The sequence below is a fragment of the Hippopotamus amphibius genome, chromosome 5 (genome assembly GCF_030028045.1).
Source record: "Hippopotamus amphibius kiboko isolate mHipAmp2 chromosome 5, mHipAmp2.hap2, whole genome shotgun sequence".
Lineage (NCBI taxonomy): Eukaryota > Metazoa > Chordata > Mammalia > Artiodactyla > Hippopotamidae > Hippopotamus > Hippopotamus amphibius.
Genome location: NC_080190.1, coordinates 165,369,629 through 165,397,331, shown reverse-complemented (window position 1 = coordinate 165,397,331; position 27,703 = coordinate 165,369,629). Strand labels below are relative to the sequence as shown.

Genomic DNA, 27,703 nt, shown 5'->3' with positions numbered 1-27,703 from the left:
CTGCTCCCAATCACAGCTCTGGTAGATGTTTCCAGGTCACCTCCTGACACCAGCATTCCACGTCGGGGGTGGGCCCCATGTTGTCCCACAGTCTACCCCAGGGCTTTCTCTGAAGCTGAGGGAGGTCACCGGGCAGTGCATCTCAGAAGTGTGGGGGCGTCACAACCCCCTCAGCCAGCAGGGGACAGGAGCCGATGGAGAGATGACCCAGCTCCCATCTTTCAGAGGGACGATCATGGGAGGGCTTCTGCCTACAGCTCAGAGACTCCAGCAGCGGCCTTGGGCAACACCCCTTGCACTGGCCTTTTCCCCGCCTCCCTCTCCCCTCACTTCTGCTTCCTGAGATCATTTCTCAGTCAGTCACCCACAGCCACATCCCTGTCTTGGGGCTGCTTGCAGGGGAAACCCACAGTAAAGCAGCATCTGAGCTTTGGGCTTCACCTCCACCACCTGGGCAGCCCTGATCCCCTCTCTGCCGGAGAGGGACCCCCAAGTGCCACCCCTGCAGGGCCTTGGAGCATCACTTCTCTGGGATTTAGAGTGAGCTTTGGAGTCTAGCAGGCCTCCTGCATCCAGTCCCTACTCGGCCACATGCAGCCTCGTGGCTCTGGGAAGGCATCCCCGCTCAGAGCTCCTGTTTCCTCACCTGTCACAGGAGAGTATGTATCAGGCACTGTTGCTGTCACGATTTAACAACGCCACATTTAGTACATGTTCATCTGTGGCCAGCAGTGCCTGTGACATCTCCCATGCCTTGGCCTGACCTCCTTCCCCCTCTCCCCTGCCACCCTCTGTCCTCTTTCCAGACATCTTCGTGCTGATTGCTTCTGTGCCAGTGGTTGCCGTGGGAAACCAGGGCAATGTCCTGGCCACATCCCTGCGGAGCCTGCGCTTCCTGCAGATCCTGCGGATGCTGCGCATGGACCGGAGGGGAGGCACCTGGAAGCTCCTGGGCTCGGCCATCTGCGCCCACAGCAAAGTAAGTGCCGCCAGACCACGCAGGTGCCTCACCCGCCTGCGCCGCCTGTGGCATCTCCTCCCTGACAGCATCCCCAGAGGGTGGTGGTCCTGCCACCACTGACAGTGATGACGGCGATGATGTTGATGGGAAGGAGGAGGAGGAAGGAGAAGCACACACAGGTGTGCCGCAGCGAGCAGGCACCGGTGGACCTGGGTTCAGGTCTCAGCTCCCCTACATGCAAACGACCTTGGCCAGATCACTCAACCCTCTTTGACCTCGGTTTCCTCTTTTCTAAAACAGGGATGCTAATGCCTGGACCTCTGGATCGTTGAGAGGATGAAACGAGCTAATGCAGAGCAGCAAGGGATGGGAGGGAAAGGTTCTGGAGTCACGCAGACTGGTTTGAATCCAGACTCTATTGATGTGACTTTGGAGATTTCCTGTGACCCCTCTGGGTCCTCTCTCCTGCGTTTATAAAACAGGAATGAAAATGTGCTCACCTCATAGGGTGAAAAGCACTTAGAATACACCTAGTTTGTAGATATGGTTCAACTGCTATTGTTATTACGTACCCAGGAGCACAACGCCTAGAACTTAGTGTTTGATACAGATTAGCTCACCCCAGGGGCCGGACACTGTTCTTACCCCATTTCAGTGCTAGGGAAGCAGATACGGAAAGAGGAAGTGAGCTGCCCAAGGTCACAAATGCAGGCTTCAGAGCCCATGTTCAGTGATTTGCTGTTGGTTGCAGTGGCTCTTGCCTCTTCAAGGGAGATGAGAAGCTCGGATGAGTGGGGCTTGGCCCAATCCCTCCCAGAGCCCCACGTGCTTGAGCAGGTGTGGAAACCCCGGCAGGCAGAGTCCAGTGTACCTGGAGCTGTCGTGCTCCCTCTTTCCTATTGTTAGCCCAAACTTTAGGTACCACTTTGTGTGAACATCCCTGCCTTGGCTGGACCCTAGAGAAACGTGTCTCAGCTCAGGCAGGAAAAGCTGCTCAGAGGCCGATTCAGGAGAAATCGGAGCAAAGGACCCCTGGGATGGGTGTTCTGCAGGGGGCGAAGTCAAAGCTGCCTTCGTTGCTAAGAGAGCATCTTCTTGTGCCTGTTGCGCCCCCTCCCCCAAGCACATGGACAGAAAAAGCTCTGACTTTCTAGAATTCTCTGGGTCTCTGACTCCAGGAGAAGTAGAGAAGCAGTAAGAGGAAAAGGAAAAGGGGAGGGAAGGGCCAAGGGCAGGATGAGAGCAGAGGGCAGTGTGGGGAGCAGTTTTAGAGGGAGGGATAAACTAGGAGTGTAGGATTATCAGATATACACTGTGATATATAAGATAAGCAACAAGGACCTAACATACAGCCCAGGGAACTATATGCAATAGCTTATAATAACCTATAACGGAAAATCATCTGAAAATATATGTGTGTGTGTATATATATATATATACACGTGTATATATATAACTGAATCACTACGCTGTACATCTGAAACTAACACAATATTGTGAATCAACTGTATTTCACTTTAAAAAAAGAATTAGCGGCACCACTTCCATCCCTTTCTGACTCTCCAGAACAATGATCCCATGCCTCCTCCTCCATTATCAGACTCCCCCCACCTCCCCACTCCCTCCCCCCCAGCCCAGCCAATGGCCTTGATCTGCCTCATGGTCCTACCACCAAATCCACAATGGTCCTACCACCAAATCTTGTGCCAACCTTGGTGGGTACAATGGACATGGTTGGTGCCCTGGCCTGGCCCCCTTTACCGGGAGGATGTGCTCAGCCCTCAGCTGCTGTGAGAGCTGGTGGCTAATATTCCCAGCTGACCCCTTCTCTGGAGAAATACAGAAGTGCTGCCTCGCCCCCACCCCAGGAGCTTATATTGTTCTCATCTTCCTCCCCCCACATCAGGGAAGCACACGGCCAGTGACTAACCGACACAAGTATCTTTCTTGTGTTGGGACCAGCCCTGTGCACAGCTCACACTCCAAGCTCCCCGTGGGATCAGGCTCAAGGAGGCTCCAGCAGAGATTACATCCTCGCTGAGCTCTTTCTTCTGCCCTGTCTCTGTTTCTCCCGCTCCCTCTCTCCCAAGACCCTCCCTCAGTAATCTCATGCGCCTAAATCTCTGTCTCAGGCTCTGCTTCTCGGGAACTGCACCAAAGGCAGTGAGACTGGGGCCAGTTGCCATCAGGGGGCTCAGAGTTTTCCTTGTAAGTCTTAACATCACCATTCCGCCCTGACCTGGGCAACCTCAGCATACCTCCACACAACTCCTGGGTTCTTCCAGCTCAGGGACACACCCAGATATGCTGGTATCTCATAGCAGAATGAATAGGAGCTTAGGCATCAGACAGCAGCTCAGTGCAAATTTCAGCTCTGCCTCCTTCCAGCCCTAAGACTTTAAGAATGTCGCTCTATTTTTAAACAAGCTTCCTCAGTGGTTAAAATGTGAATCCTTCCTGGGACTTCCCTGGCGGTCCAGTGGTTAAGACTCTGTGCTCCCAATGCAAGGGGCCCAGGTTCAATCCCTGGTGGGGGAACTAAGATCCCGCATGCACACAGCACAGCCAAAAAAAAAAAAATGTGGATGCTTCCTGGTGCTTACATGAGAAAAGGTACGTGTGAGTACCTGGTGAATAATAAGTGCTCATTGATGGTAGCAAGTATTATTCCAAACATGCTCTTCTTCACAAACAGTACAAATAAATATAGAAAGAAAATGAAATGCAAATTTAAAACACCCAGAGTCTCTCACCTGAGAATGCAGTTTCTTGCCATTTATTCCCCGTCTGTGCCACCTCTGGCCACAGGCTCGGGGAGGTCAGTGCTTTCTGTGAAGAGTCCATTCTTCATCCGGCCTTCTATTTGATCTTTTATCAGATGTCATGTTAGCAACACCTAACCTTGTATCCACGGAGCTGAGCTGATTCACGGCTCTGGTGGAAATCAGGGCTAAAAATGGCTGGTTAAGGTCCTTGTCCTGCGTTCCCTCCGATTAGAATAGATGACAGTTGGATGTTTGCTGTGTAATTCCTGGGAAAAGATGGTCCACGCCACCATCAGACCCCACAGCTGAGGCCAGGCGGGCAGAACTTCAAGATGAAACCACGTCTGTGGTAGGAGACCGAGGGCAGACAAAGCGACAGCTTTGCATCGCATCCTTGCCTCCAGCAGTCCCCACTAGACGTGCCCTTAGCCTTGCGCTATGCCTGAGCTGCAGTGGGGCTGAAAGACTGGCCTTCACTTCCAGGGCAGGCAGTGTGTTCCAGAGGTAAGCACTTGCCTGGGCTTGAGTCCAGCATCCCCATTTACTAACTGCAAGAGCTTAGACCGGTTCCTTCTCTGAGCCTGGTGCACGAGCACTTTCCAATTCATTTCTTCATTCATTCATTCATTCAAAAAACATGTTCTCTGCATCAAGTTCCATACTTGACTCCCCTGGAAGCTCAGAGGTGAAGAGTGAGGAGCCCGCACAGGGTACCACAGGGCTAGACTTTAAAGGTAACGCTCTTACTAAAGTTAGGATCGGTCTGGCTCTGCTTCCAGAACAAATATGCCCTGGAGTCTCTGTAACTTGGCACAAAAAACGTGGATGTCTTCTCACTCACACAGTGTGTGATGTGGGCTGGGTGGTCTTTGCCTGTCTTGGAAATGAGCCTTGAGTCACCGAGGCAAGGCAAGGGGGGGTCTTGCCTAGAGCATCCTCTAGAATGGACTTAAGGCAGGAAGTAGCTCCCGTCACTCCCCAACACTGGCTGGACCCCAGGCCCTCAGCACCCCCGACTGCAGGGGGGCTCAGGCATGTGCAGGAGCCCGTGGTCGTCGGGAAGCAGCCCCAGCCTCTGCCACAGAGCTGCTGGCAAAAATTGCATCGAGTCAGAATTACCTTGAATAGCCTTCGAGATGGCTGCAGGGCGCAGAGTGGGGACACATGTCACTCCTCAGCCACGACCCGTGTACCAGCTCTTGATAATCCCACACAGCCACGTGGACAGCTGTTTCTCTGGTTAAGCACCAGATGAAACTTCTGACTTGCCTTTGGGAGCCAGAGGGTATGAAAAAACATAGGCACACTGGCATCACACTTAACAAAGCAAGAGGGTCCTACTCAGACAGCCACTGTGGAAAGACGATCCAGTCCATCTTTTCCTTCTCAAACCCCCAGTGGGGCAGACACTCCAGGAGGGGAGGGGCTGGCTGGACTGCCTGCAGCATCTCAACTAACCTCTCTGTGCTGTAAACTCACACAAGTGCCCTGTGTACGTGATGCTGCAGGGAAGGTCGGACCTATAAGCAGATGAGCATAAGAAAGGGTTAGAGATTTAAAGTCTGTTTAGAAAATAGCGAAGGCATCAAAGAAAACTAGAAATGAACCCTGGCTCTAGTTGGGGGAGCAAGCATCCGAAAAGCTATTGTGATGGAGGTAACATGAGTCTGAAGATGACTCTGGTTGGTCCCATGAGGCAGGACAGAGAGGGGAGAGGACCAACGTGAGCAAAAGCTCAGAGGGAGGCAGAAAGCAGCCCTGTCAGCGAGATGCAATTGACCCAGGAGGCCAGCTGACTGGCCGCAGATGGTCAGATAGATGAATTCTATCCATAAGAACGGCGTCCTTCTCTGTGATGACTCAGCAGGAATGACAGGCCTAATCTCCAGACGGTGTTTGCCCATGACCTTGACTTTCTTCTGCCCAGCCTACTACTGTAACCCTTGGAACTGGCATAGAATGAGAGACGTAGAAAGCGCCTCAGGGATTGCGTGGTCAGGATGTGTGAAACCTCAGTGATTTGACCACCTTTGCCATATCTCTGCACCATCCTTTCTATTCCTTAACATTTTCCTTTAAAGCAGCTTTTTCTTGTTTACATATATGTCCTAGTCTATCATGCGATAATATCCATGAGATAATAGGTTTTATGTGTAATCTATGCTACTATGTACTATGGTTTAAATCAATAGATGACTACTTCACGTAAAAAAGGCCTCTCTGCATTTGAACAGTCTGTGGCACTTTTTGGAAATCTGTGGTCCAGTCCCTTCATTTTAAAAATGAAGAAACTAAGGCTGGGGAGGAGGGGTCCTTTGCCCAGAGTCACACAGTCGATTAGTGTCAGGGTTGGGTCCCTGTTCAGGGCCCTGTCCACTCTGCCAGGACAGCTCCTATCAAAGTCTGTCACTTTCCCTGTGGAACCAAACTTTGTCCTTGCTCTGCCCAGTCCTGCAAAGAATAGGGGCTCCTGAGTCCCGAGCCTTGTCTCAGAGGCAGTGGTCAGTCTCTTCTGCCTTCTCGCCTCCTGGTGAAGCCCCTTGAACTGTGATACCGAGATCACAGAACTCTTCCTCTCCTCCTAGAGCCATACACTCGTTCTGTTAATGATGAAAATAATGGTGGTGTTACTGAGCCCATTTTACAGTGATGGGAGGTGAGGATCACAGAAGGTGAGTAACTTGCCCATGTCACAGAGCTGGTAAACCTGGGCTGCAGCTCCAGCGTGTCTGCCTCCAATCTCCACCCAACCTCCACCTAATGACCACGTCCCTGTCTACCACTTGCTCTCCCAGGAGCTCATCACCGCCTGGTACATCGGGTTCCTGACGCTCATCCTTTCTTCATTTCTTGTCTACCTGGTTGAGAAAGATGTGCCGGAGGTGGATGCCCAAGGAGAAGAGATGAAAGAGGAGTTTGAGACCTACGCGGATGCCCTGTGGTGGGGCCTGGTGAGTCACCACCTTGAAGGCTGCCTGGTGGGGATTGGCTGTTACAGACAGAGAGAGATGAAGGGCGTGGTGTGGATGCGCTCAGTCCGGCAGCTGCATGCTGCAGCCACAGGGGAGAGGAGGCCTCCTCCATTTCTGAACCTGCCCCTGGGAGACACCCCCTGCAGGGTAGGCCCTTGGCAGGGGCTTTTCCATAGTGTTTAAAAGAAGTCGGGGTTCTAAACATTCGGGTCCCACGGTCCCTCAGGGACCTCACCTCTTTCATCATAGGCTGTCATCAGCCAGGCCATGCTGTGCAGACAGACAAAGCCACAGATGCAGACCTGTGTACCCAGACCCGCAAACACGGCTAGAGATACACAGCCCCACACCCCAGGACAGGTGGCACTAAAGCATCGCTCTAAGCACTTTACATTTATAAACCTATTTTAAGCTGAAATAACTCATTATTAGCCACCTTTTAAAGATGGGGAAACTGAGGCATGAAGACATTGAGTTATTGCAAGGAAGATCTCTGAGCCAGTTAGTGGTTGCCCTGGAATTTGAACTCAGGCCACACTCTTAACTGCTCTGATATCTGTTCATAAGTACATGTGCGCTAATAACCTACACATGTAAACACACACAGGTGTGTTCAACACACACGAGGACAGGCATGAGCGCAGACCCTAGACATGCACACGTATACACACAGTACATATGAATGCACCCACAAGGGCACATATACTCAGGATCAAAGCTATACACAAAACCACACACAGGAAAATATACGTATGAATGTGTACGCACATGCACACATTTGCAATCATTGAAATATTGGTTGACTGATTGACTGTAGGGAGGAAATCCTTAACTTAGAAACAAATGTGGTCTCAAGACTCCCATATAAGATTGCTGGTGCCTGGTACCTTCTCTCCCCGGGGGAATTTTATTCTAAACGGGAGCAGCGCCCCAGTCAGACAAAGGCTTAATAGGTGAAGCTCAGCTGATGCATCATGGATTTCCTCTCCCGGGGAAACCCCACGTCTGAACTCTTCTCTCTTCAGATCACTCTGGCCACCATTGGCTACGGAGACAAGACACCCAAGACGTGGGAAGGCCGTCTGATTGCAGCCACCTTTTCCTTAATTGGCGTCTCCTTTTTTGCCCTTCCAGCCGTGAGTACCTCCGGTGATCTCCCTAGTGTGGCGGGCAGGATCCCTCGCCACCTGGTCCCAGCTCAACTTTCCAGCCTCCTCTTCCATCCTCTCGTATCCTGAATCCCAGCCCCGTCAACTCGATAACCATCCCCGTAGCATGGTTTCCTGTCCCTCTGCCATAGGCCGTGCTGCTCCCTTGTGCCAGGGGTGATCTCCCCAAACACCTACTCCTCTTTCAAGACCCAGTTTCTTTCTTTTTGTTTTTTTTCAATTTTTTATGGAAGTATAATTGATTTACAATGTTGTGCAAAAGTGTTGTGCAAAACTGTTGTACAGCAAAGTGACTCAGACACATATAGACATTTTGTTAATACTCTTTCCCATGATGGTTTATCACAGGATATTGAATACAGTGCCCTGTGCTGTATAGTAGGACCTTGTTTATCCTCAACACCCAGTTTCAATGCTGCCTCCTATTTAGGCTGAGTTATTCACTCCCTCCTCTGGGCAAAGCTCTGTACAGGCATTTCCGATCCCATGCTGGGACTGCACTTTTCCAAATCTGCCTCCCCAGGAAACTGTGAGCTCCTTGGGGCTGAGATTATGTCTCTCACCCATGCATTCCATGCACATAGTGGGTCCTTTGTACAAGGGTGAGTCAGAAATTATCCACACTCAGGCTGTAGAGTTTACAGAAGTTTTAATGTGACTAGAGTGTGGATAGTTTTTGACTCCTCTCATACATGTGAGTTCCCTTCCCTTGCCCTGTCATCTACTGGTTTATGTAAAAAATGCATCTCCCTCAAGGATAAGTCTTGACCTACGATAGAATAACTTCCCTAAAGCCCAGTGCCCGTCAGTGTAATAACAGCAATAATAACAGATAGCACTTGTTGAACTTACTGTGTGCTAGATGCATGCCAATTGCTCTACCTACACCATCTCGGTTAATCTTGGTGACAACACTGGGAGTTTGGCGCTGCATTTATCTCCATTTTCCAGATGAGAAAACCGAGGCTTAATTGGGTCAGTAAAGTTTCCACAGTCACAGGGCTGTTGGGTTGTGGAGCCAGGGACCCAGGTCTGCTCATTCCAAACCCTGCCTTAATCACAGAGCTTGAAAAGAACCTTCTCATATAGCAGTTCCTCTTCCCTGCCGTTCATCTCCCATCCTTTTGTTGCTGAAGTTGTTTCTCCATTGCAGCCCTACCTGGTCTTTTTTTTTTTCTAAGCTGTTTGACCTTGGGCATATGACCTTTCTGACTCTCAGTTTCTTTACCTATAACAGGTGAGGGGCATTGAGGGTGCGACACAGTCTCTAAATCCTCTCTCGACTTGAAAAGGGTGTGTTCCTACCCGTGTAATTCACATGAGAGTCTGACCTGCAAATCAAAACAGATCACAATTTGGAGAGGTTCCAGCCAGAGTAAAAGTCTCAAGTGACAATTCAAACAGCTAAAATATTTCTTAAATTCCATTAATAGTAACTGGGAATCTATTCTGCATCGTCCTCCTTACTAGGCAGTTCCTGTTACATTATCTCACTTTTTTCCCTAACAGAATTATGAGGTAGGTAGTATTATCCTACCTCTCTGTGGAAGAAACTGAGATACAGTGGAGAAGAGGCTGGCCAGGGTCTCACTGCTGGGAAGTGGCAGAGTCACGAGTTGCACCCTGACTTCGAGGCCCCACTTAACCCAGCTCCTACTCGCTGGAAGAGAAAGAAGGAACCTCTCCTCCTCCCCTTCGCTGGCTGTTGTCACGGCGCCCAAGAGTGGGGGTGGGGCTCTGGAGAATCCAGGTGGGGCTGACTTCAGGGCCTGACCTCTCCCTGCAGGGCATCCTGGGGTCCGGGCTGGCGCTCAAGGTGCAGGAGCAGCACCGCCAGAAGCACTTTGAGAAAAGGAGGAAGCCCGCTGCTGAGCTCATCCAGGTCTGTCTGCCTGGGGATGAACTGGAGTGGGACTCATGCTGTGTAGCTGCATCTGTGTGTGTGTCTGTGTGTGTGTGTGTCTATGTGTGTCTGTGTCTGTATCTGTGTGTTTGTATGCTTGTACAGGAGTGGGCATGCTGTGAACTGGGATGGGACCCAGGACCGTGCCTGCTTGCGATGGCTCTGGGTGTTGCCATGGTTATCTATTTGATGTGTCTCTGTGTGCCCTGAAAGTGACCACCCCATCACTCTCCCATCCAAGTTCTAAGCCAATCAAGAACTAGACGCAGGACTCAGGCAGGGACAAACCCATCAGCTGTTTTACTGATGGTGCTGGAGTGGAGAACTTTGCTTGGACCTGGGTCCACACTAGGTTTCCTCTTCTACTTCTCACCCACAGGGAGGAGTCAGCCTAGATCCCAGGTACTTAGCCAGTCATCTACCAAGCGATGTGGCCCCTTACATCTGCCCACGATGGAAAGCCCATAAGCCCAGAGGGAAAGAGATACCCACATGAGCAAAATATTGAACAATTCACCATTTGTCCCACCCAGTAGACAACCAAGCACCCATGGGTGTTGGTCTCCTGCCAGCTCTCCATCCTTATTATTCCCCTTACTGTGGGCTGGGGATTGGGGACCACAGTGAGAGATGGTGGGAGAGGCAGAGTGTTCCCTCTTTTACTTCAGAGAGTTCCTGCTTCATGGTTTTACGGGCCATTGGGAGCACAGAAAATAGGAAAGTAGAGCCTTCTGGCTCTAGCTGTCTGGGACCACATGTCTGCATGACCACCGGCTCATGAACTTGTGTCCAGCTGTAGTGAGTGTCTCTGTGGGTCTGATACAGGGTGGTACATGATTTATCCTCCATATTGTACTTTCTAGGCCAGTGCTGATCTCTAAGAGTCTGCTCTACCCTCCCAAACCCCAAACCATCATAGTATACAAAAGTTCTAGTACATTAGAATCAAAACCTCATCTCCTGGGTTATCTCTTGCACCCAGAAGTGGCACAAAAGACTGTCTTCCTACCTGTTTGAGAAATCTCAAGGAATCTTGCAGCAAGAGTAATCCGTGCTCCTTTCAGGAATCTTCTTCCTAGGTTCCCTCTCCCCGCTCCACTGTAGTTCACCTCTGCACACACACACACCACCCGCCAACATCAATTATAGCTCCGAGATGATGGGGTCAAGGAAGGTTTTCTTCCCATAGGAGTTACAAAAAGCCAAGAATCTGGCTTCTCTGGATATGACCTCAACGCACATTTAACTCTTAGGTGTCAAGGGCTTACTGTTTTAATGTTGTGGGATTCCACGTGAAAGTTTCAGGTGACACCAGGTCATTCCTGCTCCTCTTTTCTCCTCCTCAGGCCGCCTGGAGGTACTATGCTACCAACCCCAACAGGATTGATCTCGTGGCAACATGGAGGTTCTATGAATCAGTCGTCTCTTTTCCATTCTTCAGGCAAGTGGCCACTCATCTGCAGGCTCAGGGCATGACTGACCATCCCGCTTGCGGGTCTGTATCTGTGCCAGTGGCTTTCACGGTTTCCTGGAGGACGTCCTTCAGGGCAGCGGTTCCCAGTCTGGGCTGCATGTTAGAATCATTGGAGCTTAAAATATGCCAATGCCCAGACCATAGCCAGGCTGATTAAATCAAAATCACCAGGGGATGCAGCCCAGGCATCAGTGTTTTTTAAAGCTCCCTGGATGAGCCGAGGGTATCACCCGGCATCTCCAGCTAGACAGTGTGGAGTGGCTGAAAGGGTCCAGCCAATGTTTGAGCAGGATCAGTGGCTGAGGAAGTGAGGAGCCAGGGGGTCCTGGAGGCCCCACCCCTGGCTGTGGCCTGCACTTCCGGCCACTCTGGATGGAGGGAAAGGGCAGGGAGAAGAAGCAGCTGGTGGAGTCCTCTGGGGGCCCAGAGATGTTGTTTTGTGTTCTTAGAGGTGAGAGATTAAACAAAAGGCTTCAGGAAAAAAATTAAAACTTCTTCCCATGGCTAGCACCTATGTTTTATTTTTATTTTTATTTTTGTTTATTTATTTTTTTATTTTGGCCATGCCACACAGCTTGTGGGATCCTAGTTCCCTGACCAGGGATCGAACCCATGTCACCTGCAATGGAACTGTAGAGTCCTAACCACTAGACCACCAGGGAACTCCCTGGCCAGCACCTATGAAAAGGGAGAAGGAAATGAATATTTATTGGATGTCTAGTATGTTCCTGGAATCCAAGTTCATGTTTCATTTAATTCTCACAGGCATCCTGTGAAATAAGTCGGAGGTTATCAAATGTTAAGATGCGTTAAAATCAGTGGGGGACTGTGGACACCAGACCCTGCATCCACCTTCAGCAATTTCACTGGCGCTAGAGAAGTCAAAGCATCTCGAACAGGCGCCCCTGGCGATTCTGACACAGTGCACCCTTGGAGACAGGCTGGGTGCTTGGTATCACTAGGCTCCTGTCACCTACGAGCCAACTGAGGCTCAGAAACTTTGGTCATTTTGGCCAATGTCAGCCGCATCTAGAGTCCTCCAAAGCTCGTGATCTTTTCACTGCTTGGGATTTTGAAACAGACTGCACCTTGCCAGGTGTTAGACACTGTGGTCCACAGCCCAGATTTTTAAGTGTGTGGATAGAAGGCTGGGCAAATAGGACCCTTGAGTTGGAAGGAGAAGTAGAGAGACACTCAGACTTGTACCTGGAGTGGGGACCCACCTGCTCTGGAGTTTCTGCCATGTGTCTAGGTTCATGGACCATAGTGTGACCCAGTCCTGGACAGGTGGCTCCCCCCAACCTCATCCCACCTTCCCACACTCTCAGTATGGGACCCGAGACCAGTCTCTGAACTTGGCCTCAACTTTCCCTCCACTCCCATCATCAGATTGTGGTAAATTATGGTAATTAATCCAATTAAGGAAATTCATGACATCGGTGTCCCGACTCATCTCCCTGCATAAAACCTCCAGTGGGTAATCATGATGAAGAGAACAGGATCCAGAACCTCACCAAGGCCCACAAGATCCCCCAAACCTCAGGGCCCCGCTTACCTCTCCCATCTCAGCATCTGTGATGCCATCACTCCCAAAAGGGTCTAGTGGCATGTGGCACTTTCTAGTCCAGGTGTTCAGTCCACCAATACTTTTGACCCCTTGTATATGCTAAAGATTGGGCCAGACCGTGCAGGTCACAGGTAACTTGTGAAGGACTCTGACCTTGATTCTGAAAGCGAAGAGAAGCCACTGCAGGCAGAGAATGACATGATCAGATGTGTGTTTCGGGAAGATGACAGGAAGGGATACGGAGGATGGACTGGACAGGCTCAGGATTCTAGGCAAGGAGATCAGCTAACAAACGATTGCAGGATTCAGGGGAAGAGGAAATGAGGGCTTAGGTAACAGCAGCAAGAAGGAAGGATAGAAGGAGGACTTGAAAGGGAATAAGCGGAGGGAAGGAAACTCAGGGAGTGATGACTTGTGGAAGAGTTAGAGATGAGAAGAAGCAAGCCTTCCATAATGAAATGATAAACTTGGGTTTACTGACTGTGTCTTCTTATTTGTAATTAGATTTACTTACTCAGAAGATGAACCCCGTGATTCCTTTTGATTCTAAGTTTCTCTTGTTGCTATAATCATTTCCGGTTTGGGGTAGTATCACCTTCCTTGGGATAGCAAGAGTCTTAGAATGGGCAGGTGGCTTCTCCTAAAGAGAACAGAGTGACCTTGAACTCAAAAACAAGAACTTGTGCAACCACATTGAATGCTGAATCGAGATGATTTCTGTTTGCTTTGGGTCCCAAGGTCTTGGCAATAGGCCCATTCTTTTGGTTTGACTTATTATAAATAAGGCATTGTCCTAGCTGTCAGAGACTTGGAGGAATACATTGTGCTGCAGACAGCAGCTGTGATATGGGAATGGCTTTTAGACTAAGAGAGAACATTTCTTTCTTTTTTTCAAGGACAAAAGTGTAAAGCCGCTAGAGAATTCACTTGGCAACCATTCTGAAACAAGGGAGTCCCTTGGGAAAAGAATGTCCCCATATTCCAACTCACTCCATATGTTTAATGGCAAAAGAAAGTAGCTGATAATACACTAGTGTGGCCTCACCTGCTTCCTAAAGGTTTTCTTATTTGTTTTTAAAAAAAAAAACACTTTATCGAGATGTATTTCATATACTGCAAAAGGATTTTGCATACCATAAAAGGTACCCTTTTAAAGTAACAACTTGTGGGTTTTAGTATAGTCACAAAGTTGGGCATTGATTGCCACTATCTAATTCCAGAATATTTTCATTACCCCAAAAAGAAACCCTGTTCCCGTTAGCAGTTACTCCTGGTTCCCTCTTTCACCCCAGCCCTGCAACCACTAATTTATTTTCTCTCTCTATTCTGCTTATTCAGGACATTTCACATAAAAAAAATAAAATCTTATAATTTCTTTTATCTATCATAGTAGTTTCAGGTTTCATCTATGTTGTCTTGTGTATCAGAACTTTATTCCTTTCATGGCTGTATAATATGCCATTATATATACTCCATTTTATTTATCCATTCATCAGTTGATGGACATTTATGTTGTGTAGCTCTGGAATCATTAGATATTAAAACTAAAATGGAGATGAGACTTAGATAGAAGAAACAGAAGTTATTTGACCAAGAAGACCCAGTTAATTTATTGTATAAACAGAACTTGTTCTTTTTATGACCAGGGTCAAGATTATTGGAGTGCTTAGAAATGGAGAAGGGGGACTATACGCAGTGATCCTTCACTGCGGCCAAATAACCGTGGGTCTGTTTTCCTACGTACTATCTCATTTCATCTTTAGCATGTCCTGGGAGGTAACTAGAATGGGTAACTCCATTTCTCATAACCTCAAGTTTATGGGTGAAGAATCAGAGCATCAGTGAGATTAATCAGCTTGTCTAGTGTTACCCAGCTAGTTAGCAATAGAGCAAAGATTGGAACGCAGATCCAACCAAAGCCCGTTATATCTCTGGAAAGAAAAAGGTTTTTAGGGAGAAATTTGGATAAAAGTAAGATGAGACAAATTTTGTTGAGAAAATAATACCCTTTTCTGAAGATTGTTGTGAAGGTCAAATTGAAAAAAATGTGTGAAAGTATCTGACCCAGTACCTGGCCCATCGTAGGTGTTCAGTCTCTGCTGGTTGAATCTGTGCTGGAAGGAAGCATTGGGTTTAGGACACAGAGGGGAGAGGAGGCCAGGGAAGACATTAACCTCCCAAATCATAGCCCCGAGAAGCCACTGTTAGTGACAGCAGGGCTAGAACATCCCATCTGGAATGTGGGTACAAATCCTTTCTTCATTTATCCACACATTCAGCAAGTATTTAACTGAGCATCTCTTACGTGGTAGACACTGGGTGTGGCATTGGGGATAGAACAGTGGACAGGAGAGGGTCAACTGTGCTGGCTCTGTCACATGGTTGATGAAGACAGGGACAGAGAATCGCCCACTGGGTGTTACCTCTTGGAGTGTGTTGGGGCTTTGACTAGAGTGGTCACAGTGGACCAGCAGGCAAAGAAGCCAGCTTACGTGGACTAAAGGGTGATGTGGAAATGAGCATGTGGGGACAGCAAGTGCAGATGACACAGCTGCAAGTGATGTAGGGCCAGGGTTTTGTCCTTGATGGGAATGGCCTAGTAGAGAGGGGTATAGGAGGATGCTGTGGGGAAGGGGAGAACTAGAAGAGAGAGCATGGTGGAGGGCATGGGGTTCAAGGCACAAGTTAAGGGTCAGCCGTCAGCAAGAGCCTGGACCCTTCATCCATCACCATGGAAGGGAAGCCAGTGGGTGGGACCAAGTGTAAAAGATTGCCAATATGGTGGTAAGACCATGAAGCAGATCTCTGTGAGGTCAAGGTCATTGGCTGCAGGGAAGTGGGGATGTGGAGGAGTCTGATGATAGAGGAGGAGGCATGGAATTATTGTCCTGGAGAGTCAGAAAAGAATGGAAGTGGTGCCTCTAATTCTTTTTTTTTAATTGAAATATAGTTGATTTACGATATTGTGCTAGTTTCAGGTATACAGCATACTGACCGTTGTGTATATATATATTTTTTCAGATGATTTTCCATTATAGGTTATTAAAAGATATTGCATATAGTTCCCTGTGCTATACAATAAATCCTTGTTGCTTATCTGCTTTACGTATAGGAGTGTGTATCTGATAGTCCCTGCACTCCTAATTTATCCTGCCTTTATCACTTCCCATAGTGCCCTCTGCCCCCATCCTGCCCTCAGCCCACTCCCTCACCTTTTCCTTTTCCTCTCTCTGCCTTACCTACTTCTCCTGGAGTCAGAGAGCCAGAGGTTTCTAGGAGGTCAGAGCTTTTTCTGTCCACGTGCTTCAGGAGGGAAAATAGGCACAGAGATATGTCCAGCTCAAAGCCACACTGGACCCAATGCTGAGCTAACCCAGGAAGTAGAAATTCCTCTCTCCAACTGGTCCTTTTACTCTTCTACCAGGATACTTCCTATTCTCTCCTCATTTCTTCCACGTTTGGATCCCAATGAAAAGCCAGTTATTCACTCCGTATTTCTTTTATTTTTATTTTTGTTTTATATTGGAGCATAGTTGATTTACAATGTTGTGTTAGTTTCAGGTGTACAGCAAAGGGATTCAGTTATACGTATACATATATCTATTCTTTTTCAGATTCAGTATTTCTTGTGCACTTACTAAGTGCCAGGGTATGGGGTGCTCAGATTTTAGAGCAGAGAAAAACAGAGGTTCTGCCCCCAGACAATTCATGGATGACCACGTAATTCTAAGACAATGTGATCCGAGTCCAATCCCATATATGAAGAGATTAGCTCAGCCTCCACTCTGGGAATTTAGATAGAAACACCAGGAGGAGCCCCCCCACCCCACCCCAGCTGGAACTTAAAGGATGAGTAAGAGTGTTCCAGGCAGAGCCTGAGCGAAGGCTCAGAGTTATGAAGGTTGCAGACCGCACGTGAGCTCATGGTTAGAAGTGTGGGCTCTGGAACCAGATCTCCTGGGTTTGAAACCTGACTCTGCTGCTTCCCGACTATGAGACCTTGAACTGTTTACTGAATCTCTCTGGGTCTCAGATTTCTCATCAGGAAAATGAGGGCGATAATACGAGGGTGTGTCAAAAATTATCCACACTCTGGTTGTATTAAAACTTCTATAAACTCTACAGCCAGAGTGCGGGTAATTTTTGACCCACCCTCGTAATACTTACCTGATAGGGTTGCTAATGACGATTAAATAAGTGAATCCGTAACAAGCACTTAAAAGAGCATCTGCCTAATAATTACCACTCAATAAATATTAGTGATGATGGCGGTGGTGAGAGAGTGACGGGGTGTGTGGCTGCTAAATTATGAAATTCCTGGTTTCCTGATCTGTCCTCACCGCTGACCAGATCACCTGAACCCAGCACGAGGTGTGGGGCACAGGAGGTGGTCAGCAGCCTTTTGGGGGATGAATAAATGAGTGAATAGCTGAGAAGAACCTTGGAGTCTGAGCCAGACCTGTTAGATCGCAGGAGGGGTCTGGAGTCTGGCTGGGGAAACCCATCTCACTCACTGGTCCTCCTCTACATGCACCATCTGTCCTCGAGTTCCACCCTGCTCCTTCATCTTCATCGAAGGAAGCTGGGGGACAGATTTTGGGGAGAGGGGGAGCTGTTGCATGTAATTTATGTTTTGTTTATTTTTTCCTCCCCCATCTCCTCATAGGAAAGAACAGCTGGACGCAGCAGCCAGGTATGTTTGCGATCACGAATCCTCTTCTTCCCACCACTGTGTCGGGACAGAGGATCAGTTGTGTACGCTATAGGGCCCCTGGGCGGTCATGCTGGTCATGAGAGTTTGGGGCTCACTGCTGTTACTGGCCGCCATTTTCCTCTGCCAGTTTCATGTTAATTTACTCAAGAACAACTTAATTGTGATCGTAGCAGCAGCCACGTTTTGAGTGTTTCTCCTCTGTGCCTGGAGTCCTGCATGTGTTATCCCATGTGGTCCTCACATCCACAAAGAAAGATCAGCTCTTGTGTCTTCATCTGTGGGTTGAGGAGATTGGAGCTCAGAGACATTGAGTTACTCTGCCTGGGTCACACAGCTACTGAGTAGCAGGACCAAAATTCAGACTCCGGTCTGACTATTAAGACCACGTTATTTCCATTCTATCTTGCTTCATTTGCTTCTTGGGCTCACAGATGGTTCTTCAAAAAGTGAATTGAGATTATAGTTCATGATCCACAGTTAAACCACGCTCACTACAGGCTCTGCAGAAACGTGATGAGCTCCTCTCTCTTCCTTTTGGTTCCCTCTCGAGAAGATATCACAATATCAGGGAAACTAGGGACCCTGCTCGAGATTATAAAGAAAAACCATCTCTTGCAAACTGTTTAACTGCTTGTGTACAAGTCATCCCTTGATATCCACAGGGGATTGTTTCCAGGACCCTCAAGGATACCAAAATCCACAGATGCTCAAGTCCGTTATGTAAAATGCCATAGTAATTACATGTAACCTATGCACATCCTCCTGTGTACTTTAAATCACCTCTAGATTAGTTAATACCTATTACATTGCAAATGTTATATCAATAGTTGTAAACACAGTGTTAATGCTATGTAAATAGTTGCCCATGTATGGCAAATTCAACTTTTGCACTTTGAAACTTTCCGGAATTTTCTCTTTTAATATTTTTAATCTGCACTTGATTGATTCTGTGAATGCAGAAGTTGCAGATATGGAAAGCCACCTGTATTTATAAATAGAAATAATTATAAATGTAAATATACATGATATATTTTTTAAATATGTATTTAAACTATTATTGTTGACAAACTACTTGTAAGGCCTCTCAATATCCTGGACAGCAGCTGCTACAATTGTCCTTTTAGAGCTGACAGAATTTGGGCAGAGGAGGTGGTGGGACCCTGGACTGCCTTGCATGGGAACCACTTGAGGACAGTGACCTTTGGGAGGCTGGGTCAAGTGCTCCTGAACGAGGCTCATGATGTCCCATCCCGAACATAATCCCTCCTGGAAGTAACAGACTGTGCCAGTTAACTCTCAGACACAGACACAGTTGAGATTTCTTGCCTCCTTTATGCAGGCTTTCAAATGGAAGGAGCATTTCCTGCCTGGATCCAGTCTGGACTGTAGGGGCCATCTGGGGAGATTGTAGAGAAAGGCTGGACCACTGACAATGACAGTGTCAGGGGGCATTTGCTAGAGGAGCTGCAGCAGCTCATGTCTCACAGAGGCAGCGGGAAGACGCCTCAGAGATCCTCTCCTGGATGCTTTTACAGCCATGAGGCCTCCCAAGAGGGCAAGCTCACCCCAAGTTATAGAACTCATGACCTCCAGGGGTTACGTGATCTCAGGACTCCCAGCGGGGTTCTCCCCCGCCCCCTCTCCCGTGACCAATGCAGTTTTAAATCATGCAGGTATTGACACCGCAAGTGAATTACTGCATTGACCTTTATATCCTTTTCTATACAGACACGAGCAGAATTTAGCCAAATTGGAACGTATGTGCAAAATATCGCTGTGCACTGGACTAGGCACTTGGGTTTAATTTGGGCTTAGATAGGTGGATGTTGCAGCTTTGCTGGGCATGCTTCTCCGGTTATTGAAAACGAGTTCTCTGAAATCTGATCATCACCTTACTCATGCCTTTGTCAAGTACTCTCCACTCTGCCAGGGGTACAGAGGGAAAGTACATTCTGTGATTTCTTGGGGGTAGAGTCGCTGGGTGTTTTCTGGTTCATCCTCTTTAGGGAAGAGCTAGGTCAGTTACATAAGGCTCTCAGCCTCCCTCATCCAGGCTCAGGATGCAGCACTTTTGATTTGAACAACAAATAGGTTTGGCTGATGGATTGGCAAGTGAGATGGCAGGTGTGATTGTAGCTGTGAAGCCTGGAGGTGGTGCCTGAGATCTGGAGGAAGGATGGGTGAATTGTCAACAGTGGAGTCAATTCTTTTACCCAAGAAAGCAGAGAGCAAGGAAACCAGAGAATGGTCAGCAATGTACGTGTGCATTAGATTGATACTTACTGATGTACCATTAGCTTCTTCAGCAGGCTGCCAGCTAACTGGTGTTTCTATCTTACTTTCTATTATTTCTAAATAGCCAGAATCGGATCTGGAGTTCATCTTTTGATGCCTTCTAGCATAGGTAGCCCACACATCTCCCCAAGGAAAGGGTTATATTCTCTTTGACTTGACAGATCCTGGTTCTCTGTCGGGATAAGAAAGAGAACATTTTAGTTAGCTTGTTGGAAAGAGCTCATACCTGTATTTGCTTATAAAGCTATTGTGTGTTCCCACACACCCCCAAAGGGTCAACAGAGAGCTGAGCTTCTTTGGTCCCAAGGATGGGACCATCCTGACTGTTTTGCTTTATGCGAACTTGTTTGAGGAACAGAAGCCCCCGACTTCCTACAATGGCTGGGAGGTTGGTTTTGACCATTATATGTGTCCTTTTCGGAATTTATGACTCTGAGAAGGAAGAGAGCCAACTTCTGTTGCGGGCTTGGTAGAAGCTGAGCACTTTCCATAGATTGTCTTAATTAATTCTTATGAAAATTGAGACAATTGACACCCCCCGACCCCTTCTCACCTAGTTTACATGCCCCACTCATGGTGCCCTTAAGTAGGACTCAGCACTTTCCCTAATGAAGCCTTTGCTTTATATACAGTCAAAACTTTAAAAATTCCCTCTTCTTCTCTACCCCATGAGTTTGATAAGGCTAATACTGCCTGAAATATAGGATGTACTCCATAAATTTGCTGAATGTATAAATAAATGATTTAATGAAAGAGATATTGTACCATCATTTTCCTTAGAGGGAAACTGAGCTCAAGCATTTATGCAACTTACACCTAAGCCAAGGACAGAAACAGCCAAGATGAGGGTTTCAAACACAGGTCTTTCTGACTGTATCAGACCATGCAGGCTGAGTCCCACCATACAGGCTGAGGGCTGTCATGCCCTCTTTGTTATCCAAGAGAAAAGAGTGAGGTCAGTTAATCTAACAGACACTTGATCCTGACACTTGTTCTCTCTCCTCCAGGAACTCTCATCTCATTGTTTATTTTGCTTGCTCTTTCGCTTCATTTGAGACTAAAATGTTACCTCCTAAGATAGGCCCTCCTTGTCCTCCCTCACACCCCACCAATCTCTATCCCCTTGACCCTGCTTCAGTTTCCTTGTTAGCACTGATGGTTACCTAAGAGATGATGCATTTATTTCTTGTCTGCCTTCTCCACTAGATTGAATGCCTCCAAGGGGCTAGACTCTGTCTGTTTTGCTCACTGCTTTATCTCCAGCACCTGAAACAGTGCCTAGAACAGACATGTGGTTGGCTTTAAGTAGATATTAACTGACTGAAAAAGTGGGTGGATGGATTAACGGATGGATGGAAGAATGGATAGATGGATGGATGATGGATGGATGGACAAACTCTTTGTTCCTCAAGTGTCATCAACCCAGCTTAAACTACCTTGGACTAAGAGGGAAATATAATGGCTCACATAGTCTCCATCAGAGAGAATGGGTGGGAAACAAGGGATGGGACCCTTCAGAATCTCCCTCTTCAACTCTCGTCTCTGCTTCTCTCTTTGGTTCCACTGTCTCAGCTGTATTTCTCCCTACTGATAAGGCTGTGGATGTTAGCAGCCCCAGGATCACATATTTTTTCCTCTTTCTTCTGTCCTCCTATTCTTCACCCAACTCTAGTTGGAAAGATCGCAGGGAAGCACTTAGATTGCCCCAATTTGGGTCACATAGTCACACCTTGGACAATTTCAGTGGCTCAGAGAGTAAGAGGTTACTAGTGGCCAAACTCTGGGTCATGTTTCCACCTGTTAGGGTGGGTGGATGTGGGTTCAAGATACTGTATTTGGCAGCCCCCATTAGAGTCACTTGGTTGAACTTGGGGGATCAATTCTCCAATAGAAAAGAGTTGTTTTTCCCAAAGAATACGGGATGACACATAGAGCAGACCAATGATAGATGCCCATGACAGGCATAAATTCCACTCACAATCTCAAATTCCTAAAAAATAATATTGCATTAAAGAACATCAACAATAAAACATATTGAGCCTCAGTTATTTTATAGATTATACCAGAGAAGGCGTTGATATTTTGGGTTGGGGCGTCATTTTGAACATCAGTTATAACTATTCAGTAGACAAGCAGCAGTGCTGATAATTAGGGGTATTTGATAGAAACCAGCATTTTCTGAATTTGCAAAACAGGTAACTGTGTTGACAATAACTGCTGCCTGGGCCCGGTTACTCACATTGTGTTTTCAAATGATTCAGTGCGAACAGCAGCTTTCCGGTTTCCTCTCCTCTGTGTCGGTCTTTGGAGAGAGAAGAAATTTGTCCCAGGTGCTTTCACCTCCAATCTCATTATTATGTCCTTCCCGCTGCAAACCTGTCAAATTTAGTAGAGGATCATTCTTTGGGTCAAAGAATTCAAATTATCATAACAATAATTTATGACTACCTGCTCTTTGCCAGTTACGGTTCTAAGCAATCTGGTGCCTCTTAGCCACCCCAGGAGGTAGGTACTATTTTTAATCCCCATTTTACAGATGAGAAAACTGAGGTTCAAAGAGGTAAGTAACTTGCACAAAGTCATACAGCTAATAAAGTAGCAAGAGCAGGACTTGGATCCAGCTGGTCTGGCTCCGTAGTTCGTGGTCCCAACCACTCTGCTGGTCCTCACAGTTGATGGGAACAGTCACATGACCAGTCACTGCAGGTGTCCCCTTGTGTGTTCTGTTTTCTTCTACAGTCTCTTGACTCATGTTGCTGGAGTCCCAGCTATGAGAGGGGGCTGTGCAGGCAGGGAAAGGCACAGACCCAGGGTCTTCTACGGAGTCAAGGAGCGATTGGTCAGACATTGTAGTTCACACTTTTCCTTCTCCCCGTGACATCAGCCACATGAATTTCATCTCACAGGGTGATGGATGATATTGGCAATAAATCTTCCATGCCCTAGAATCAATGACTAACAAAGGTGTACAAGAATTTAGAGATCAATTAATCTAATCCCCCAGTTTTACTGATGAGAAAATTATTACCCAGAGCAAAACAAGAGCCTTGGACACAATCCCATAGCTGTTTGTATTTTCTCCTGCCATCCAGACCCTGCAGCACAGCTCCTCGGCACAGGGTAACTGAGATTTGGACCAATTTTAATCTCAGTGATCCCTGGCATGTGCTAGGGGCTTAGTCTCAATTTTTCTGAGTACTGGTGGTTGCCTGTTTATAACACCCCTTTCTCTCTAAATTATGAACTAATTGAGACATAGACATAGGAGACAGAGAAGGATCAAAATGTAGGCTACATTTGCCAGGTAAAGCGGGATCGGCTCTGGGGCAACAGTAAGCTTTGTAATACTTCCCTGGACTTCTGACCTTGGGACCAGCACATGCACAGAGCAGAGCAGAGACCCTCCCAGCCAGCCACCTGGGACTGTGGCCTATCTGACCCTGTGGGTCACTGAAAGCCAGAGAGAGAGACCATGTGTGACCTTGAATATAGTACTCACCTTCAGCATGGAACCCTACCCAATCAAGAAAATGGGCCAAGGACTATTACACACTCATTATAACCCAGTCAGATAACTCGCCTCCTCCCATGGGGAAAAGCCAGTAGAAGGCTAGAGGTGTCTTAGTTCTTCTAAGAGTGTGGAAATTCCATTTTTATGACTTTGCAAAAATACAAGAGAGGGTGGTTCTCTGTACCCTTCACGTAGCCTCCTCCCCACTGACAAGCACCTCAGTCCTCAGTGCACGAGGATGTGTCACGGCCTCTGACTTGGCTGCAGCCGTCTGAAAACAGTGTGCGTGCATCCACTAAGCCCTCATGGTCTGCTGTATTGGTTTCCTGTGGCTGCCATAGCAAATGGTCACCAGCTGGGTGACTGAAATCAGCAGAAATGTATTCTCTCACTGTTCTGGAGGCTGGACGTCCAAACTTAAAGTGTCATCAGGCCTTGCTCCTCTGAATGCTCTGTGGAGAATCCGTCCTTGCTTCTGCTTCGCACGTGGTGGTTGCTGGAACTCCTTGGCATTCCTTGACCTCATAACCCATCACTGCATTCTCTCCTGGCATCTTCACATGGCCTTCTTCCTCCTATGTGTGTTCATGTCTCTGCAGCCAAACCTCCCTCTCCTTTCACTTATAAAGACATCAGTCATCAGATTAAATGCCCACCCTGCTCCAGTAGGACTTTATCTTAACTTGATTACATGGGGCAAGACCCTATTTCCAAATAAGGTCACAGTCACAGGTATCAGGTGAGAGCTTGAACATGGTTTTTGCAGGGAGACATTCAACCCTTTACATTTGCAAAAGGTAAATGTGATGGATTTGCATAGGTGGGAAGCTGTCTGAGCAGACCTAGAGTATGTGATTTTCAGATGGACATTTATGAGAGCTAGATTCCAGTTTCCCCCATACACATGAAGATGCCAGGGCTCAGCAAGGTGAAACAACATGCACAGGGGCTGGGATCTGATCCTCTGTCTGCCCAGCTCCCTCTAGATCTATGGTCCTCGCTCCTCTTGAACAAGGGGCCAAAATGGCCAGGTGGTAGAATTAGGAGGTAGTCATAGCAACGGGGGCTGAGACAGACTCCAGAGTTAGACTATCAGACTTCAAAATCTGGCTGCTCTGCTCATTAGCTGTGTGATCTCAGGCAACTTATGCAACCTCTCTGTGTCCTCATGTCATCATATGTGAAAGGGGATAGTAATTAGTAGTAACCTCACAGGCTGATTGAAATGACACCCGTGGCGCAGCAGGAGTAAATCCTCACTAAAGGTTAGTTCTGTTCACTTGGTATATTATTCATACATGCAATAAGGATACATGGAAAAAATAATTCTTTTAGGAAACCAGCACAGGAAAAAACAGTTTCTCACTCACGCATCAGTATGTGAGTCTGCGTGTCCTCAGAGTACCAGCTGCAAATGTCCTGGAATCGTGCTTGTAGATCCCCAGATTTACTGGATCAGAGGAAACCAAATAGATCCTTGAGCTCAGCAGAGCTAACTTTGCAAACTTGTCCAGATGAGAGTGAACCAGATCAACACATCAGGGTTATTTCAAAATCACGATGCTGTCCCTACAGCTCGGCAGTCAGTCCGATTGTGATCCGCCCTGCTGGTCCCTGCTTTATCCGCCGTTTTCCTTCCTCAGCCCAGACAGTCGGTTAGGAACCACCAGCCACCTGGACCTAGGCTGCCTCATCGCTAGAAGGCAGAAGTCGAACCAAGGGATTCCTAAACCACTTCCTGTGTGCTGTGAGTTTGTGGTCACAATAGCAGAACTGGTCCCACATTGTTTTGTCACATTAGACAGTGTGAGTTACAGGCCACTTGGAAGACTTTTGACTGTATGGTCTTGGGCACACTGCCAAACCTTTGCGCCTCAGTTTTGTGTCTATATAATGGTTATAGTAAGAGTACCTACCTCCTAGGGCTGTTGTAAGGATTAGGTGCTTAGAATAGAGACTTGACCTGGCAAATACTACATAAGGTTTGCTTTTTATTATTATTACTATTATTATCCTGATTGACACCCATGTTGCTGGGTTTTCTGTGCTGAGGATCTTTTCTACATGGTGTAAGGCTGGCTTCGGAGTCAGATCAACATAGGTTTGAATCTTTGCTTTGCAATGATTTTCTCCTTCCTCCCTCCTTCCCTTCCTTCCTGTCTCCTTCCCGCCTCCCTCCCTTCCTCCTTCCTTCCTTCCTTCCATTAACCTGAGCATTAAAAGCCTTGCTTTGTGTCAGGCCCTGGAGATTCCCAGGGAATTGGGACTCACAGTCTAATGGGGGAGGCACTCACAGTCTGATGGGGGAGGTGGATATGTCAACCAAAAAAGAACACTGGAGTGTAGGGGGTGCAGGTATGGGGATATTACAGACATAGGGGTATAGAGAAGGAGAACAAAGGAAGGGAACTCTAAGTTCCACCTGGAACAACATGTCAGGAGAGGATCCCTGAGGCGCTTTCCTTTGGTTTGACCATTGAGGGCTGAGTGGCTTTTCACAGGGCTGAGGGAGGGATTAGGGCTCTAATTTTATTCCTTCTCTCCTTCGTTCTTTCATCCTTCAACCTAACAAGCATTGAGTCCCTAGGCCTGTAATCCTTCCATGGGCCATCTATTTCTGTATGAGACATTCCTAGAAACGCCAACTCATTAGGTCAGTAAAGAAGAACAGTATGCAGGTGCCCCGAGAAAAGTGTGCAAAATGCCTGAATAAATGTCTTCGTTTCTCTATAGAGGAATTTATTTAGTAGCTATAAACAAAGGATGTGAGTTATTCAATTCTCCTAGCTCTACCGCGAAGCACCAGAATGCTGACAGCCACTCCGCTTTCATTGTCGTCTAATTCCCAATTCAGATTTCTCATTTTAATGAAAAAGAAACATAGGCAAGATAGCAACTTTCATTCATAGTTTTTTTCTCAGAGAGAAAAACAGGACACCAAAACCTCAAAGGTTTGACACGTGGATGGGGACAGATTTTTATTCTCCCTTTGCCTTCTCTGCCTCTCTCAGGGTAGACCAGGGTGCTAAAGGAGCCTTGTAAAAGAGGGCTGCTGATCTTGTGTAGGGCTAAACCTTTCCCTTGTGTAAAGATGGAAGGAAGAAAGAATGAAAAAGAGATGGGAAAAATGTAGGGCTTTAACTCCTGTGGGTGGTATTGGCTGCTCTGTGTGGGTTACCCAGTCTGTGCTCACTGAGCTGACAACAAACACAACAAGACATATTGACCATTTCTTCAAAAGACTCTTCTCTTGGCTGCAATGACACTGTACTCTTGATTTATCCATCATCCATCTATCCATCATCTATCCATCATCCATCATCCATCCATCTGTCCATCTACTCATCCATCATTCATAATCCATCATCCATCATCCATCATCCATCACATATCATCCATCAACCATCCATCATCCATCATCCATCCATCTGTTCATCCATCCATCCACTTATTCAAAGAATATTTATTAAGACCCTTCTGTGTACCAGAAGCCCTTTAGGGACTATATCTATGAATAAGAAAGACAGGGTCCCCAACTGTTTATTTGACAGGATGCCTCTAGTCTTCCTAAAAGTAACATGTCCCAAACTCAACTTTTGGGATTTTTTTAAATAAATTTATTTATTTATTTATTTATTTATTTATTGGCTGCATTGGGTCTTTGTTGCCTCACACAGACTTTCTCTAGTTGTAGTGACTGGGGGCTACTCTTCATTGTGGTACACAGGCTCCTCATTGCTGTGGCTTCTCTTGTTGCAGAGCACCGGCTCTAGGCATGCGGGCTTCAGTAGTTGCAGCACATGGGCTCAACAGTTGTGGCTCACAGGCTCTAGAGCGCAGGCTCTGTAGTTGTGGCGCACGGGCTTAGTTGCTCCGTGGCATGTGGGATCTTCCCGGAGCAGGGATTGAACCCGTGTCCCCTGCATTGGTAGGTGGATTCTTAACTACGGCACTACCTAGGAAGTCCCTGTTTGTTGTTTTTTTTTAAAAAAAAAGTTTTTTAGCTTATCCAGGACACATATGTCCAACAAAGATGGCATAAGGAGGCAGAGAGTATAGTCAAGTTGGTCCCAAGCAAAATTGTTTACTAAGCACTACTTGATATTTTTTAACCTCACCTATTGGGTTGTCTCCCTTCCAACTTCTCTCTGATATCACAGCGTCACTGATACCTCCCCCCCCACGACCTCATCTTATTCTGTATCCTGGATGTGAGGGGCAGGAATTATATTTAAAAGTACTACTCCTTTGGGGGGGACTCGAGGGAAGGTGGGGGAGGGGAGTCAAGGGAGGGAGGGAAAAGAAAAAAAAAAAAAGTACTACTCCTAGTGTTCTCTTTGTATTTTGTCCATATGAGCACTTTTATGAGTTT

At 47.2% G+C, this 27,703-nt stretch overlaps 1 protein-coding gene across 1 annotated transcript in view; it reads left to right on the top strand.

Annotated features, from left to right (window-relative positions):
• The window catches only part of KCNQ3 (potassium voltage-gated channel subfamily Q member 3), a 294,456-nt gene that overhangs the window by 253,218 nt on the left and 13,535 nt on the right, over positions 1-27,703 (top strand). The window contains exons 4-9 of the mRNA XM_057735559.1: positions 807-979; positions 6,522-6,677; positions 7,724-7,834; positions 9,654-9,749; positions 11,117-11,211; positions 17,478-17,504. Coding sequence (XP_057591542.1) covers positions 807-979; positions 6,522-6,677; positions 7,724-7,834; positions 9,654-9,749; positions 11,117-11,211; positions 17,478-17,504 — 658 coding nt within the window. The remainder of the gene's footprint in view (positions 1-806; positions 980-6,521; positions 6,678-7,723; positions 7,835-9,653; positions 9,750-11,116; positions 11,212-17,477; positions 17,505-27,703) is intronic.